This window comes from Saprolegnia parasitica (assembly GCF_000151545.1).
Source record: "Saprolegnia parasitica CBS 223.65 unplaced genomic scaffold supercont2.3, whole genome shotgun sequence".
Classification (NCBI taxonomy): Eukaryota; Oomycota; class Saprolegniomycetes; order Saprolegniales; family Saprolegniaceae; genus Saprolegnia; species Saprolegnia parasitica.
The window spans coordinates 199,942-216,110 of record NW_012156397.1 but is presented as its reverse complement, the minus strand read 5'-3'; the positions used below and the strand labels follow the sequence as shown (position 1 = coordinate 216,110).

The 16,169-nt window shown below is 59.8% G+C and overlaps 7 protein-coding genes across 7 annotated transcripts; 4 read left to right on the top strand and 3 right to left on the bottom strand.

Moving 5' to 3' along the window:
* Positions 1 to 135: 135 nt before the first annotated feature.
* SPRG_01309 (hypothetical protein) lies at positions 136 to 724 on the bottom strand. Its single transcript, XM_012339530.1, has one exon. It carries the CDS (start codon positions 695 to 697, stop codon positions 218 to 220), a length of 480 nt encoding a protein of 159 aa, XP_012194920.1. The 5' UTR covers positions 698 to 724; the 3' UTR covers positions 136 to 217.
* Positions 725 to 1,057: 333 nt separating this feature from the next.
* On the bottom strand, positions 1,058 to 1,832 carry SPRG_01308 (hypothetical protein; the record flags this gene model as incomplete). Its single annotated transcript, XM_012339529.1, has 1 exon — positions 1,058 to 1,832. One exon carries the CDS (start codon positions 1,830 to 1,832, stop codon positions 1,152 to 1,154), a length of 681 nt encoding a protein of 226 aa, XP_012194919.1. The 3' UTR covers positions 1,058 to 1,151.
* Positions 1,833 to 3,565: 1,733 nt separating this feature from the next.
* On the top strand, positions 3,566 to 4,167 carry SPRG_01307 (hypothetical protein). The gene has a single exon (XM_012339528.1). It carries the CDS (start codon positions 3,632 to 3,634, stop codon positions 4,055 to 4,057), a length of 426 nt encoding a protein of 141 aa, XP_012194918.1. The 5' UTR covers positions 3,566 to 3,631; the 3' UTR covers positions 4,058 to 4,167.
* An 885-nt stretch (positions 4,168 to 5,052) lies between these two features.
* On the top strand, positions 5,053 to 5,516 carry SPRG_01306 (hypothetical protein; the record flags this gene model as incomplete). The annotated part of the gene is made up of 1 exon (XM_012339527.1): positions 5,053 to 5,516. A coding segment is annotated over one exon (234 nt), but the record flags the coding sequence as incomplete, so codon positions are not given.
* Positions 5,517 to 7,172, top strand: SPRG_01305 (hypothetical protein; the record flags this gene model as incomplete). The annotated part of the gene is made up of 1 exon (XM_012339526.1): positions 5,517 to 7,172. The coding sequence occupies one exon, from the start codon at positions 5,517 to 5,519 to the stop codon at positions 7,170 to 7,172; it is 1,656 nt and encodes a 551-aa protein (XP_012194916.1).
* Positions 7,173 to 8,499: 1,327 nt separating this feature from the next.
* SPRG_01304 (hypothetical protein) lies at positions 8,500 to 10,184 on the top strand. The gene has a single exon (XM_012339525.1). It carries the CDS (start codon positions 8,510 to 8,512, stop codon positions 10,169 to 10,171), a length of 1,662 nt encoding a protein of 553 aa, XP_012194915.1. The 5' UTR covers positions 8,500 to 8,509; the 3' UTR covers positions 10,172 to 10,184.
* A 349-nt stretch (positions 10,185 to 10,533) lies between these two features.
* Positions 10,534 to 16,002, bottom strand: SPRG_01303 (hypothetical protein; the record flags this gene model as incomplete). The annotated part of the gene is made up of 23 exons (XM_012339524.1): positions 10,534 to 10,730; positions 10,778 to 11,045; positions 11,098 to 11,162; positions 11,211 to 11,500; positions 11,550 to 11,638; positions 11,693 to 11,767; positions 11,819 to 12,017; positions 12,069 to 12,368; positions 12,414 to 12,637; positions 12,686 to 13,144; positions 13,189 to 13,332; positions 13,382 to 13,594; positions 13,643 to 13,753; positions 13,798 to 14,163; positions 14,218 to 14,331; positions 14,375 to 14,455; positions 14,496 to 14,600; positions 14,641 to 14,802; positions 14,853 to 14,987; positions 15,036 to 15,260; positions 15,326 to 15,468; positions 15,518 to 15,823; positions 15,867 to 16,002. 23 exons carry the CDS (start codon positions 16,000 to 16,002, stop codon positions 10,534 to 10,536), a joined length of 4,407 nt encoding a protein of 1,468 aa, XP_012194914.1.
* Positions 16,003 to 16,169: the final 167 nt, after the last annotated feature.

Below are 16,169 nucleotides of genomic sequence, written 5' to 3'. Positions count from 1 at the left end.
ATCCAAGCCTTTTCTGCCCCACGATTGGACGACGTCCCAACTGCGACGCGCCGACCAATATCTATTGCCGATATTCTTACGAGATGCATATGCATCCGCTCAAGCGCGCCTTGCACCTCCAATATCAATATGGCGCCGAAAAACTCATCCATGGCCAGACAGCCAACGTACTAGTACCCAAGAAAAGAGGCAGCAGCGTAGGTTAAAAGATATAGAGTTACGGGGCCGCGGCAGGCTCGGCGGCCTTGAAGGCGGCCTCGTACTGGTGCTGCAGCTGGCTCTTGCCTTCCTCGAGAGCCTGCTGCACCTGGCGCTTGGCCGCCTCGGCCTTCTCGTACAGGTCCTGCGTCGCGGCCGTGTAGTGCTCGCAGACCGCGCCGCTGGCGTCGGTCCACTTTTGCTGCGCCTGCGCCGTGAGCTCGTTGAGCATGCGCGTGATCTCCTTCGTCGCTTCGTCCGCGCGCTCCTGGAGCGCTTGCGTCTTCTCGTTGAGCGCCGCTTGGAGGCTCGCCTTGGTCTCCGTCACGTTGGACGCGACGCTGGCGGTCGTGTCCTGGACCTTGGCCACGTACGAGGTCGTCGTCTCGGTCACACTACTGTGCAAGTCGGTCAGCGTGGCCGTGAGGGCGGCCGAGATGTGGGCGGCCGAGAGCTGGAAGGCTTCCATGAGCGTCTCGTGCTGTTCCGGCGCCGACATGCTGGGTTTTGTATCAAAATGGGAAGTGACTAGCGCGGTGCCGTTCGTGGGCTGGTGCATAGCACCGACACTCGGCCGCTCCACGTCATTTTATCCGGATGCCGCAGTTGCTCAAAACGACGCGCCGACGTCGCCATGGCAGTTGCGAGGATGCGAACGTTGACGCCAACATTGCAGCACCAAGATCATCCTGGCATGCATTGAGACGTAGCAGGTGAGAGGCGGCGGTGACGGCCTGTCGTTCTGCTGCGATCCGCCATCAGGATCTACCGCTGCTGGTAATGTACACTGTACCGTGCTCACAGCAGATTGTACCGTGGTTGAAGTGCAACGCCACCCAAGCCAACGCAAACATGCAAAGCTCAATGCAGTGGATTAACGTTGGCCTAAAATGAAGCTGGAAGAGGCCGTGAGGCGACTTGCTCCCACTGGCGCCAACGCCACGATGGGTCACCTATGGCGTGTCATCGCTGGTCGCGTCCTGCGCCTTGGCTTTCGCTTCGCCCGCAGCGCTCGACGCCTTGTCCTTGGCCTGCTCGGCCGTGCTCGACGCCTTGTCCTGCAGCTCGCGCGTCTTGTCTTTAGCCTCGCCCGCAGCGTCCGACGCCTTGGCCTTGACGTTCTCGGCAGTGTCCCCCGCCTTGTCCTTGGCTTCGCCCGCAGCGCTCGACGCCTTGTCCTGGAGCTCGCGAGTCTTGTCCGCGGCCTCGGCCTTAGCGTCCTCCGTGTTGCCGACGAGCTCGTCCTTGGCGTCACAGGCCTTGGTCTGCAGCTCACTCGCCTTGTCCGAGACCTTGTCCTTGGCGTCGTGCGCCGCGTCCGCAGCCTTGCTCTGGAGCTCGCGGGCCTTGTCCGCCGCATCTCCAGCCGCGTCTTCCGTCGAGGCCTTGGCGCCGTAGACCGTGTCCACGACCTTGTCCTTGGCGCTGTAAGCCGTGTCGACCACCTTGTCCTTGGCGCTGTACGCCGTGTCGACCGCCTTGGTCTTGGCGTCGTGGAAGGTCGACTGCACCGAGTCCTCGGCGCTGTGCACCTTGTCCATGACCGTGGTCTTGGCGGATTGGAAGGTCGACTGCACCGAGTCCTCGGCGCCGTGCACCGTGTCCATCACCTTGGCACGCGCCGACTCAAACATCGAGGGGGCTCGTCCGACGGCGTCGTCTTGGTCGTAGTCTTGGTCGTGTCCGACATGGCAGGCAAAAGCAAAAGTGAGGTCTCTCGCTACATTCCTGCGCCCAACGGTCGCGAGAAGCAACCAAGCTGGGAAGCGGACGTGAACAAGAAGAAGGAACGGGCCAACGGCCGCATGTCGAGGGGCGGCGTCACGGGACAGGGCGCCACGACGCCGCCAAAGAACGTTCTCGGCGCCACGGCGTTTCCAGTTGAGCGCGATCTTGCCCTCGAGCGCGTGCGACGAGGCAGCTAACGCATCCGACAAGTGGTAGCAAACGCGTCGGCCACAGTGGCCGCCTTTCAAGCCTCGACTTGGTGTTGCGGGCTGCGTCCACTTTGGCAAGAAGCTCCTATCGACTTGGAGCATCGACTCGGAGCTCGACTTTTGCGCCGCGGATGCGGAATGCTGTCGCGCCGGCTGTCGCTTTGACGGGCGTCTCGAGCTTGTTGGTGGCGGACGCTTCGAGGTGGACAACACACGTCGCGAGCTTGGCGGTTGACGGACTCGGCGTTGGGGGTGGCGACCGTGGCGTGAGGCATACGAGAACTGAGCATGAACAACTGATATGGCGCTAGGTTGACACGGTGACTCAGGCAAATGACTGGGGTACGCCAGTATACAGTGGTGCGACTCCAGCTACTTTTGCGGCGCCACGTCGATGGGCCAACGCGCAACCGATGTCCTGTCCAAACCAGATTCAAACGGTAGCCTGGCAGTGCCACGTCATCCGGATAAGCTTGCACCGCGATCTTGGCAGCGGCCAGACATGTGCTCGAAACCACCGTGCGTGCATTTGAAGGCAATCCTGTCTGTCGACATCATCTCCAACCAACAACTCGGTTTGAATCGGAGAAGCGAAAGCAATGCACGTACGGTACCTCGGGCAAGTGTGTGCTACTTTGGTATCCGTACGAAGCTGCTGCAATGCCTCCCATTCTACTCGCTGGAGCAAAACAGCAGTGCACCCCGCGCAGCTGCGCTAAAAACTCTTCAAATCAGTGTTCACGAATCGATTGTACGCTTACCGGTATTATGCCTTTCGGCGTTTAAGCCATTGTGGATTTTTGGTCATTTCTGAGTTTGCCAAGATTCGCCCCGGCGGCGGGTAGTCATGGCGCCACGCCGAGTTGGGAGACCGCAGCATTCGGCCCACAGGCTCTGCCATACTCTTCGGGCGACCGTCGCTCGTCTAGTCGAGGTTCCGTACTGTACCATCGTAGCACCAGTCGCATGAAAAAGCATCAGAGCGAGCATCCATGCTATGTCCACGCTCGTTTCCCTGCAAGAATTTGCCTTCGAACAAGGACGCTCGACGAATGGGACAAGAGAAAGACTGCAGTCGCACCCTCATTAGCAAGGACATGTCTGTCATCGCGAGTCGTTCCGTCTCGCGTTCAAGCCACCGTTCGTACAGGTGGGCCGTCCACGACGCAGTCCTCAACGCGTCTGGAGGTTGGAATGAAAAGAGCTGCAACTCAGTGTCGCTACGGCGTGCGATCCGGGCTATTACGGCGTCCACCTTCGGTGACTGCCAGCATCGCCACCGCATCGCTCGTGCATTGTACTGAGTATTCAACACGACTGGAGCGCGTCGACGAGGGCCTTCGTCGTGGTCCCGCATTGGACCACGAAAGGCGCGTCATACATTGACGTGGCGGCACCATACGCCGTCATTCTCCACCCAGAAAGAAAAACGCCATTACGCCTGTCTACCGACACACGCCTTTCGAGCCAGAACCATTATTATCACAAGAAGGAAGATGGTGCTGCCGATAATGTCCGTCGCCGACGCCGTCGCGCGGCTCTCGGCCGCCCTCTCCAGCACGCTCTTGGAGCTGCAGACGCACGTGCGCGACTTGACGGCGACGTTGTATGCGGCCGAGGCGCCGCTGGACCCGACGTCGCTGGAGCAAAAGTCCTCGGAGCTCGAGGCCCGCGCCGACGAAGCAGCGCAGAGCCTCACGAGCCAGCTCCAAACGTTTTTCTCGACGTGGTCATTGACGTGGACCGACTTGACGAGCCCCGTGGCCGAGCGGTACGGCGCAACCGCCCGCGACCTCCTGGAGAAGATCGAAGAGACCAAAGTCATGCTCGAGCAAACGCTGGGCGAAGGCAAGCTCCAGCTCCAGCTGCACTACAACGCAGCGATGCGGTCCCGGCCCGCGTCCACGACCATGGTGCACTAAAAACTTATCAAAGCGTTTCGATCGAAGAGACGACGTGCTCAAGCCAAGGCGCTTCGTAGCCCCAACCACTCTTGAATACTATCTATGTATGTATATCCATGTAAATTGACCAACGGTGGTCGCGTCGGTGGTCCGACGACGGACGTTTTTACACACGCTGTGGGCATGGACATACCGTCGTGCGGCAAGCGTCATCGTCGTCTCCTCTACCCCGTACAATAGTGTCATGACGAAGCCACACCTCGTAAAAGATCGGTTCAAAGAACAGTGCAGAGCTATTATGTACCGGTAATAGTAGGTTGCGGCTTTTTCTTACCGCAATCTTGATGAGACGACGACATCTTTCATCCGAAGCCGCCGCGAAGCCCACGCTTGTCAGCAGATCCCAGTCGCTGCCATTGGCCTTTGCAGTTCGCCGCCCAACCGGTCCATCCTGCGTCATGGCGACGACTGTTTCCACGAGGAATTGCGTGCCATGGATGTTTGTTTCTGTGAGGCCATGGGGCCAACTCTGATCAACAAAGGATCCATTGACCCTTGCTTCTACGCGCCCTTTCATGCAGTCGAGATTGGAATCCTGGACACATCCCTGAGAGATGATAGCTTGCCCGAAAAAAAAAGAGGTTGGTTCTGCACCAAAGAACATCCCATATCGCCGATTGTTCCGCGAGAGGCGGCAAAGACGCGACATCTCTGGTCCGTGGCCATTGAAGCGGCACATGCAGTTCTGGGATCGTCCAGCTGGGTCAGTTTCACACCCCACTTGTGGCGTAAAGGCTCGCCGACGGCGTCGCTGAAGTCTCAAATTGCTGTTTGGCGCGCCAACGTGGATGCGTAAAAGCAACGCATATGGTCCAGCAGCGTGTGATATGGCGTGGCGTCTATCAGGTCGTCTCGTGCAGATGGCATCGTTCGATGCAGAACGAATGGTGTGCGGCCTGCTACAATGGCATCGCGATGACCGTTGCGCTAATGTTCGCGCCGAGGCGACCTTTGAAACCTCGAAAATCGAAGCTCTGCGAACGGCCGTCGCTCGCTCGGCGAGGTACGAGACACGACTCGCGGCGTCTTGGCGACACGGCGGTCGTGCCACTGGGTCGTGCCCATCTCTTGCAGCATCGGCCGCGCTCAGAGGCATTACACCTTCCACTCTGGTTGCCTTCGAGGTTCGTTTTGTAGCTAATCCCAATGCGTTATTCTTTAAAGCGAAGTTCGAAGCAATCGAATGACACGCGAAACATGACAGCGGGCCAATCAGCGACGGCGGCGGGTCGGCGAAGGGTCACAGCTGGCCGAGTACGGTAGGAGCGCAACAGCCCGACGCCTGTGGTTTCTGCGACGACTTGGAACAAACGACTTTTCCTCATTCCACGTCCGTCGCCGTAGGCAAGAGTTGACTGGTACGCGCTTGCTTCCTCTCCCAGCGCATCAACTAAACTCTAGTAGACGTATTCTCACCATGTCGGCGAATGCAACTGTGCTCTGCGCCTACAACAACGTGCCGGGCTGCGCGGCCGACTACACGTCGCTCCTCGTCCAGACGCCGTCGTGGGAGGTCATTGTCGGAGCGATCGGCATGTTCTTGATGGCGTTTGCGACCGGTGCCAACAACATTGGTAACACCATGGGCAACCTCGTCGGTTGCAAGGTGCTGCCGCTGCGCCAAGCGCTCATCATCGGCGGTCTCGCGGACTTTCTCGGTGCGATTTCGCTCGGTTACAGCTTTAAAGACGCGATTGCGACCAAGGTCGGCTCTCTCCTCGAGAGCAACGGCAGCCCCGACGGGTCGTGCTGGCAGCAAGGCTACACCAACTCGCTCCAGTACGAGTACGCCAACGGTATGTTTGCCGCGCTCTTCTCTGGCGCGACGTTCGTGTTGATTGCGACGGCCTTCAAGATGCCTGTGTCGGCGACGCACTCGGTCATTTGCGGTGTCATTGGCATGACGCTCCTCAACGTCGGCAGCGACTGCTTCAACCTCTCGGTGCTCAACGGTATCTTCAGTATCGTGCTCTCGTGGGTGCTCGGCCCGCTCTTCGCCGGCATCATCTCGGTGCTCGCGTACCATGTGACCAACCGCGCGATCATCAACTCGTCGTCGCCGCGCCAGCGCTCGCTCATGTTCCTCCCGCTCTTCTACGCCCTTGGCGTCTTCTCGGTCGCCGTCATCATCTTCTCCAAGTCGCGCATCCTCGTCGACATCTCCGACTCGCCGACGATCCAGGACAACCTCCTCGGTATCGCGATCGGAGTCGGCGCCGGCTTCGCGCTCATCGTCGCCGCCGTCGTGAGCATCTTCCTCGTGCCGCATGTCCGCAACCTCTGCCCGTCGTTCGCCAAGGCGGCCGAGATGCAAACCGAGGCCAAGCTCCCGACCGTCTCGCCGTTCGCGCCGTGCACGGAGCTCGGTGTGCGCGAGTACACGGCGCTGACGTCGCTCCAGTTCTCCAACCTCATGCACATCCGCGACGACTATGTGTGCACGCTCGGCGACGACCAGATCAACGCAGTCGGCCGGACGTCCATGGAGCTCATTGCGGACGCGTACTGCCTCACAGACGAGCAGATTGACGCGCACTTTGCTATGAAGTACGCGCTCCTCTTTGCCTCGATCCTCGGCTCGTTCCTCCACGGAGCGACCGACGTCGGTAACTCGACGATCCCGATGCAGATCATCTACACGATCTCCAAGGAGGCGTACAGAGCTAACGACGCTGGTGTCCAAGTGCCCGCGAGCTACTCGGAGTGGGACGCACCCTACTGGATGTTTGTCGTGGCCGGCATCGGTGGTCTCGTTGGTATCAACCTCTTTGGCCGGCCCACCATGGACACGATGGCCCGCGGCCTCTCGATCGTCAACGTCCACCGCGGTTTCTGCATGGAAATGGGCACGATCGTGACGCTCGCCCTAGCGAACGTGCTCCGTCTCCCCGTCTCGTCGACGTACTGCGCCGTGAGTTCGGTTGTCTGCGTCAGTCTCGCGCACTATGGAACGCAGCACCTCGAGAAGAAGCGTCTGCTCCTTGTCGTCATGACGTGGATCCTCACGCTGCCCGTCACGATGGGTCTCTCGGCCGGCCTCGCTGCCGCCATGAACAGCGCGCTCCAAAAGTAGAGTCGCACGTATAAACTTGCCTCATGTACATCAGTATTTATACGCCTACGCTAGTGTCATGTTGTGGGAGTAGCCGTCTTTCTGAGATTCGTTGGGGACGACATGACATTGGTCTGCCCGGGATTTGAGGAAGTTGGACAAAGCAGCTCGTACCCGAGATTGATGGATTCGTATCTGCATCTTGATGTGAAAGAAGAAAACACGTTTGTCCTGTAGTGCATGAGGCTTTCTGCAGAAGACGACACCATGTACATAATTCTGCAGTAGATTGGACGGCGTGTGAATGCAAGTTACAGCATGTATCCTGCCGTGGACAGACGCTGGTCAGCACCATCGAACGCTACAGGAAGCACGAATCATCACATCCGTGCGGGCAGGAAGAGAAGGTGTGCTCATGGTGGTCAGACATGGCCAAGAAGCAAAAAAATACAGCTAGGTAGGTGCAGGGATCCGTTACATTGGAGGGAGTTGGTCCCCTACAGCAGAATGCTCCTCTGCCACAAACTCATTGGATTGGTGATGCTCAGACGGATTGGCAATGTGGCACCAAGTGTGGCAAAACGGGCGGTGGGCAGCAACCAAATGCAAAGTGGTCAGCGCCCAGATTGCACTTGTCGTGGGTGGTAATGAAGAATCGCATCCCTTCATGGACGATATAGATACATCACGGCGATCTTGGGTGCGGCTATGTTACCGCGGGTCTTTCCACGCCAGGAGCGACCACGTGAAGAGTACAGTACCACGATAGCGACTGACAACGACGATGGAGGATGGATGGACACGACGACCTGCGAGATCGACCTGCGTGGTCTATGCCGTCGTCAGCTTGAAAGGTCGGTCGCTATACAAATCCGTTCAGCTCGGATGACCTGCCTGCATACACCTGCTTGAGCACAGCTGATGCCAACACGGATGACGCCGGACTTGCCTGGCTCGCATTGATGAACCGGTACAGCTGCAGCAGGTCAGCACATTGAGCAGAAACGAGAGCGTCAAACCAGCAAATGTATCTGATGTACCGCGTCGAGGTTGCCATTGTGCGAGTAGCAAGCGCGCCAGATACTTTACGAAATGTGCAGCTCCTTGATTGCCGTCGACTAGATTCGGTTGCTTCCAAACATCTCTTCAAACGTATGGGATACCCATCCCCGCAATCTACCACATGGCGGCCCCACGACCTGGTCCACAGGTGGTCTTGGAAATTGACCTGTTTTGAATCTCGCAAGTGGCCAGTCCCACGGTTGGATTCCGTGCCTACTACGGATGTCGCCGCCATGCACCTTGTCTATCCCTACCGGAGTTCGTCCCAACGCTCGCACATCACGATTTCTGCTGCGATGAGCGGACCTACTGGGCTCATCCTCTGCGCCTATAGCGCCAATGCGACGAGTTGCGCCACCGACTACGTCCGGAACAGTCTCCAGACGCCGACGTGGGAGGTCATTGTCGGCGGCATCGGCATGTTCCTCATGGCATTTGCGACCGGCGCCAACGACGTGGCCAATACCATGGGCAACCTCGTCGGTTGCAAGGTGCTACCCGTGCACCAAGCGCTCCTCATCGGCGGTCTCGCGGACTTTCTCGGTGCCATTTCGCTCGGATACAGCTTCAAAGACTCGATTTCTGTCAAAGTCGGCAATCTCTTTACCGAGTCGGCGAACGGCCAGTGCTGGGCCAACGGCTACACCAACTCGCTCCAGTACGAGTACGCCAACGGCATGTTTGCTGCGCTTTTCTCGGGCGCAGCCTTTGTCCTCGCCGCGACGGCCTTCAAGATGCCTGTCTCGACGACGCACGCTGTCATTTGCGGTGTCATTGGCATGACGCTCCTCAACGTCGGTGGCGACTGCTTCAACCTGAGCGTACAGAACGGCATCTTTAGTATCGTGCTCTCGTGGGTGCTCGGCCCGCTCTTCGCCGGCGTCATGTCCGTCATTGCGTACTCGTTCACGACCCGCTTCATCCTCAACTCGTCGTCGCCGCGCTACCGCGCCCTTCTCTTCCTCCCGTGGTTCTACGCCCTCGGAGTCTTCTCGGTCGCGGTCATCATCTTTTCCAAGTCCCGGCTCCTCGCCGACCTCTCCAAGGCGCCGGCGTACCAAGACAACTTGACGTACATCTCGGTCGGCGCCGGTGCCGTCCTCGGTGCGCTCGTCGCTGTCGTCGTGAGCATCTTCCTCGTGCCGCACGTCCGCAACCTCTGCCCGTCGTTCGCCAAGGCGGCCGAGATGCAAACCGACGCCAAGCTCCCGACGGTCTCACCCTTCGCGCCGTGCACGGAACTCGGAGTTCGCGAGTACACGGCGCTCAACTCGCTCCAATTCGCCAACCTCTTGCATCTCAAGGGCGGCGACGACTATGTTTACGCACTCGGCGACGACCAAATCAACGCGGTGGGCCGGACGTCGATGGAGCTCATTGCGGACGCGTACTGCCTCACAGACGAACAGATTGACGCGCACTTCGCCATGAAGTACGCGCTCCTCTTTGCCTCGATCCTTGGCTCGTTCCTCCACGGCGCCTCGGACATTGGCAACTCGACGATCCCAATGCAAGTCATTTGGACCATCTCCCACGACGCGTACTCGACGCTACCGAACGGCACGCTCGTGCCACGTCAGTACACGTCGTGGAATGGTCCGTACTGGCTCTACCTCGTCGCGGGCCTCGGCGGCTTCCTCGGCATCAACCTCTTTGGCGGCCGCGTCCTCGACACACTCGCGCGCGGGCTCACGATCGTCAACGTCCACCGCGGCTTTTGCATGGAGATTGGCACGATCGTGACGCTTGCTTTGGCGAACGTGCTGCATCTGCCCGTCTCGTCGACGTACTGCGCGGTGAGCTCTGTCGTGTCGGTGAGTCTGGCGCACTATGGCCGCGAGCATTTTGAAGGCAGGAAAATGGCGCTGATCGGGCTTTCGTGGGTGCTCACACTGCCCGTGTCGATGGGCCTCGCCGCCGGCATCGCGGCCGCGTTGAACGCCGGCCTCAAGACGTAGGCGTCTCGTTGTGTCGTGCATCTCGTCGGTGTTTTTGTCTGTGTCTTGGTATTTAATGCAGTCTATACTATCTCTTCTGTTAGCATTCGTTGAAAGTGTGGAGCCTGCGTTGCGGTGAGCCCTAGCCCTCACCTAGCCCCAACATGGAGGTGGGCCGTATTGCGCCCGAGTCCAGCGCCAAGGGGAAGTACACAGCATGGACAGTACAAAAGTACACGCAAGTAACACACGCGTGGGTGGTCGGTCGAGCGGATCGTTCGCGTCTGGTCCGGTGGTGCGCTTGTCTGGAGACGCCGGACCGTCCGACCAGATACGCAAGACGTCGTTGTAGAGTACAAAAGAGTGATTTGAACATGGAGAATCTACGTTTCGGTCGCGTCGTCGGTCCCGTCGTGGGTCCCGTCGTCGGGCGTGGCGTCGGGCGTGGCGTCGGGCGTGGCGTCGGGCAGCGGCCCCATGCCGAGCTTGGCCACGGCGCGGAGGCGCGTTGCTTCCGAGAGGTATTGCCGAAACGCGACGGTGGCGTCTGTCACATGCGAGAGGCCGATCGACGCGTCGCCTACATGTGCATCAGTCGTGCCTGTGACCAGATATTCGGTCGTGTACTCTGGCCGTTTTGGAGCACGAGGAGCCGCTGCATCTTGTGCTGCACCGCTTTAAACTTGTCTTCGAGGTCCAGTGCGTCGTTGGCGGCAAAGTGGTCGGCTTTCACGAGCACCGAGAGGCGGCTCCGGCGCCGGTTTTGCTCGAGCGTCGACGCGTCGGGCGCGTCAACGGTCTTCATCGCGTGCTCGATATCGTTCTTGACACCAATGGCCTTGAGCTCTTCGAGGAGCATCTTTCCCGACGCTTCGTACGGTGCCCAAAACGACATCTACACCCCGTCTCCAATCGATCGAGGGCTATGGATAGGAGGTAGATAGTACGAGGAGGTACGTGAGCTGGCCAAAGTTGGGCGGCGGCAGCGGCTGCAGCTCCGAAATCGTGATTTCTACGCATTTGTGTCCATGGGATCGAGCCGACTTGCAATCTACCATACCTTGGCAAGCGATCGGAAAGACGTGCGCCACGATGCGATCCAGCAACGAGACGTGCGGTGTCGACGCAATGGCCGCGGTGGCTGCCCCCTGCAGCACCTTGCGCAGCACCTGCGCGCCTTCGACCTCGGAGACGCTCAAGCCGCTGCGCCGGAAGACGACGAGGAGCTGGTCGAGCGAGAGATACTCGTCGTTCGCGAGCAAGTCCTTGTCGGCAATGCACATGACGCGGACTTGGCCCATGCGGTCCAAGACATGACGTCGCCACTCTTCCAACAGAAAGAGCAGCAGTCTACAAAATCGAGTTCTCGCCACCTTGAAACATTGAAACTTGAGCGTACCCGTCGGCGTCCGACGTCTTGGGCTGCAAACTCATGTGCTCGAGCTCGCGTAGTCGACCGAGCATCCGATCGTGGTTCTCGACGTCGACCTATGGATGCATTTCGATATGGACAAGTATTGGCTTGTTCCGTATGGATTTTACCGAGCCAAAGAAGGCTTGAATGAGGCACACGGCATCTTCGTGCTTGACGTACTCGTACGCGGCGCCCGCGTCCGGCTACGTCGGAACCATATTGAAAGACAAAATACCATATCCAAATCGTAGTACGTGGAGAAGCGGAAACGTGTGGTACCCGGCGTGGAGCACCATGTTGATAAAGTTGAAGGCTTGGGGGGACCGGTAGTAGACATCTTCGCCGCTCGCGCCCATGCCGCAGAGCTGCGAGAAGAGCAGAATGCGCGCGTGGGACAGCACCATCGTCCGCGTATTGACAAACACGTCGTGAATGATCTTCTCGGCCTCCCACCTAATGCGCCATATACATATTGGACAAGCATCGTCCAATATCGAAACCCACCGGGACCCAAAGCGCGCCAGAAAGTAGTCGTAGACAAACTCGATGAACGGTTGTTGCTCGGCCGACGCGTCGACTTCGGCGCGCGCGCGGATAAGATCGGAGATGACACAGAGAAGCCACTTGGTCGAGCGCACGACGCGCCGGCTGCGGTAGCTCGTCTTGCCGCTGCCGTACCCGTCGTGCATGAGCTCCCGCATGTTGAGGGGCACGCCTTGGTCGCGCTTGAGCCGCGCGCGGAACGCTCGCTGGAGCCGATGGATCGCGATCTTCTTCCGCACCATGCTCAGCAAGCGCTCGCCGCTATGGCCAGTCAGGCATCATGCAAAATCGTACTAGGCATCGTACGCGTGGTGGGTCGCATGTGGCGGGCCATCGCGCGTCGCGTCGAGGTCGCCGCCGAGGAGCTTGTCGAGCCGCCGCAGCGCGGTCGGCGGCAATGCAGACACGCCGCCAAGTTCGGTGCGCGTGAGCCAGTGCCAGAGGTGGAACGTGGCCGCGCGGTGGTACGCCGCGAGGGCGCGGAAGCCGTCAATGGCCGCGCCCCGTCCTTCGCGCAGATACCCCGACGTCTACACCGAGAGTGACAACAATCGACATTATGAACGCGACCTTGTTACCTCGGCCAACGCGCGACGGGCCAGCGCCTGGGTGTACGGCGGGAGGGTGCTCACGAGTGCATACAAGTCGTTCTCGTACAGCGTGTAGTGCTTGGCGACGAGCGACCCGAGGTGCGCGTGGGGCGAGTTGATGCGCGGCGCCGCCAGCACGCCGGGCGACGCCAAGCACATGCACTGCGCAAAAAACTGGCGCTCCTCGGCCGTGTCCATGAACGCGTCAAAAGTCACGTGGCCGCCGCCGCGGTCGTACGAGAGGCGGAAGAAGGCGACGATTGTCGCGCAGCTCACGTCGGCTTGCAGCGTGAGCATCATGGCCCGGAACTGCTCCATGTCCATCTCGGCGTTGCTCGAGTGCGAGAGGGCGTCGTTTGCATCGGTCGCCGGCGCCTGGTTGGACGACGCCGTCTGAAACATGAGCCGGATCGCGGCGCGGCGGTGGGCTTGCTCTTCCCGGTACTCCTACGTTTCCGTCAAGACAGCGTGCGACGTGGTGGCAAGAACACCTGCAGCATGAGCTGGAGCCAATGGTGCGCATCCACGAACGGCGGCGTCTCGTTGCGGCTGGCGCAGGCCTCGCCGTCCGGCAGCGTCGGCACCGAAAGCGCCTTGAGTTTCAGGTCAAAATCGAACCGCTCGTCGGCTGTCGCCTGCGCCATCGTCAGCACCTTGGACCATGCTATGGATAATGCAATGGACCTTGGCGAGGACGATGGCCGTTGCCTGCGACGCGAGCGTCAGCGGGATCCAGACGATGCGGGGCACTTGGACGATCTCGCCCGTAATGCTCGCATGCGCCGACCACTCGGAGGCAAACGCTTCGTAGTGCGGCGCACGTCGCAGCGGGCTCCAGCGAAGCTCACCGCGCTCGAGCGCATCGAGCGCCCGAAGGCAGTAGAGGGCAAAGACAAGCTAGCATAGTGCGTGCTATGATATCATCTCGGTCGAGCGTAGCGGTACCTCGTCGTCGCCGTGCTTTTCATCCAGGAACGAGAGAAAGAGCTTGGCCTCGACGCAGTCTTTGGAAAGCACTTTGGCGCCGTAGTACAAGCACCAGCGCGCTTCGTCGGCCTACGTCCATCGTCAACCTCAAAATGCAAAGTGAGGCAGCGTACGCGGGCGTAGGCGTGGTCGCGCTGGTCGGGCGAGAGCAAGCAGAGCTCTGTTTCGAGCGGACTGAACCACGTGTAGACGAACTCGGTCATGCGCAGTCGCCCTGGAACGTTCCCGAGGAAGCAGATGCCGTCGTCTTCCATCTTGGCGGCCAGCAGCGACCGGATGCAGCCAAGGGTCCAGCTCGCCTCGCGCGTCGGGCGACGTCCCTGGAGGTTGGGCAGTAGGATGCGAAACGACTGGCAGTGCACGCGTTTGCCTTGCTCCCGGGGCTTGGCCAACGTCGGTACGTAGCCGCTACCCACTACATTCCCGTCGGCGGCTGCCGATGCGGTCGCCATCGGTGGTGCCCCGTCGTCGTCCAGTGCCTTTCATAGAAGCGCATCAGGAGTCGAGACCGTTGAAAGGGATTATCGACGCACCCCACGACAGTGACGGCAGAGCCCAGCGCCGTCGTCGGTACCAGGCGACGCGTCGGGGTCGGGCTTGCCCTTGGTGGCTTGGATCTCGAGGCGAGCGAGCAGCTGCTCTTGGCGCTACAAGCAGCATTCATACCGAAGAGTCATCCATTGAATATACATGGAGTAGATCTTCGATGATGGCCTCCTTCTCTGCAATGACAGAGTGGGCATCGGCCACGTCGCGCTCGAGACGTTGTATCTTGGACAGTGTAAGCACTCGCGTACGTGCAGCCTCGTACCTCGGACGTCTGTGTCTCGGTCGTCGCTTCCAAGACCTTGATGCGAGGAATGAGGCTTCGGAGGCGGTCGACTTCATCTTTGAGCGTATCGCATCGCTTCTCGAGCTAAACGACTCGTCAATGCACAGCGTCCGAGGCAAGCTACCTTTTGGTTGGCTTCCTTGAGCTCCATGGCGCGGACCTTGTCCGAGTCTTCGCGCATCTGCTTGAAGATGCCGTTGAGCGTCTTCATGGTCTCGCTCATTTTGGCCACTTGGTCGCGCGCGTCTTGGATCTTGCGGTCCGCCTCCCCACGCTCGTGCTCCATCTAGCCGGCCCCATCGTGTGATCCTCTTCTCGCACGTGAGGTGCGCGCACCTCGGCGCGCAGCACTTGCAGCGCTTGCTCATCGTCGAGGCGCAGAGCTGCGATGGCCGCCGCGTGCTCGTGGCCCAAGCTCTCGAGCTTGGCGCGCATGTCGGCCTCAGCTTGCACCGCGCGCGCTTTGACGACCTACATTGCGTAAAGAATGAAGGTCCAAGATCGCGTCGCCAGGCCTACGAGGCTCTCGCCGAGAAGCGTCTCGAGGTTCGCATACGTCATGGCGTACTGGATGCGCACCTTGCGCAGCAGCGTGCCTTGCTCGAGGAAGGACACCATGAGCATCGCTTCGAGCTCGCCGATCGTAATGTCCGCCCACTTTTGCTCAAAAACCATGGTCGTCAGTTGGCGGACTTCGGCCTCCGAGACGGACGCCATGTACTTGGCCGACACGTGGCTCTGCACCTACTCGCACGGGTTATTGTTATATTTGCATGTCTTGGTGAGTGGACAAGAAGACGACGACGCACCGACATGTAGTCGCGGTCAATGAGCGCGGTTTGGCGGTCGCCGTCCCAGTTGATGGGCCCGCTGGCATAGCTCATGGCCGCGTCAAAGCAGTGTTCAAGGTCGACAACGTCGCTGCGCTTGGACGGACACTCGAGACGCAGGTCTACGCGGTCGATCGCATGGTCCAATATGTAGCAACACAAGCGATGTACCGCTCGTCCGGAGGGTCTGCCACGTCATGTTCTGCGATCGAATCGCATGCAACGACGCATCCATCATGTTTTCAATCGAGTAGATGCGGTACCCGACCACGCTTTGGTCGGCCTCGGACGATTGGTTCACAGCTGTGGTGTGTCCGGGCTTGGATAGATTTGGCGTCGACCGTGTCATGCGCGGGAGCTGCTTCTTCTTGAGGACGCGAGTGAACGAGAGCGGCGCGTCGACGGCCTCGGCAAAGTCGCGCGCGTTGGTGCGGAAGAGCCCGGACGCTGCGTACGGCGGCTGCCCGCTCTTCTTTTCTAGTCGAATGTAGTATAAGAGGACCCACTCGAAGCCAGGTACCGAGAAGAAACTGCTTGATGTCGAACGCGTCGTCAGCTGATGACGACGACTCATGCGTCGCGTGCAGCTGGAAGCTGCTCTGCCCGATCGAGCTAATGGGCCGGCTCGGCTTGTCCTTCCGCGGGCCCGTCGCCATCGTCGACGACCGTTCCAAGTTTGAAACGAGCTCGATCCAAAACGCTTCTGTGGGCATGACGTGGCGCTCGCACAAACCAAGAACTGATATCGCACGGCCTCGCTATAGGAATCGACGTGGATAGGAGCAGAGGAAGACGCTTCTCTCAGAGAATCGCTAGAGACCCA

Coding starts and splice junctions, on each gene's coding strand:
- SPRG_01309 (XM_012339530.1), bottom strand. CDS start 697: ATGTCGGCGCCGGAACAGCACGAGACGCTCATGGAAGCCTTCCAGCTC.
- SPRG_01307 (XM_012339528.1), top strand. CDS start 3,632: ATGGTGCTGCCGATAATGTCCGTCGCCGACGCCGTCGCGCGGCTCTCG.
- SPRG_01304 (XM_012339525.1), top strand. CDS start 8,510: ATGAGCGGACCTACTGGGCTCATCCTCTGCGCCTATAGCGCCAATGCG.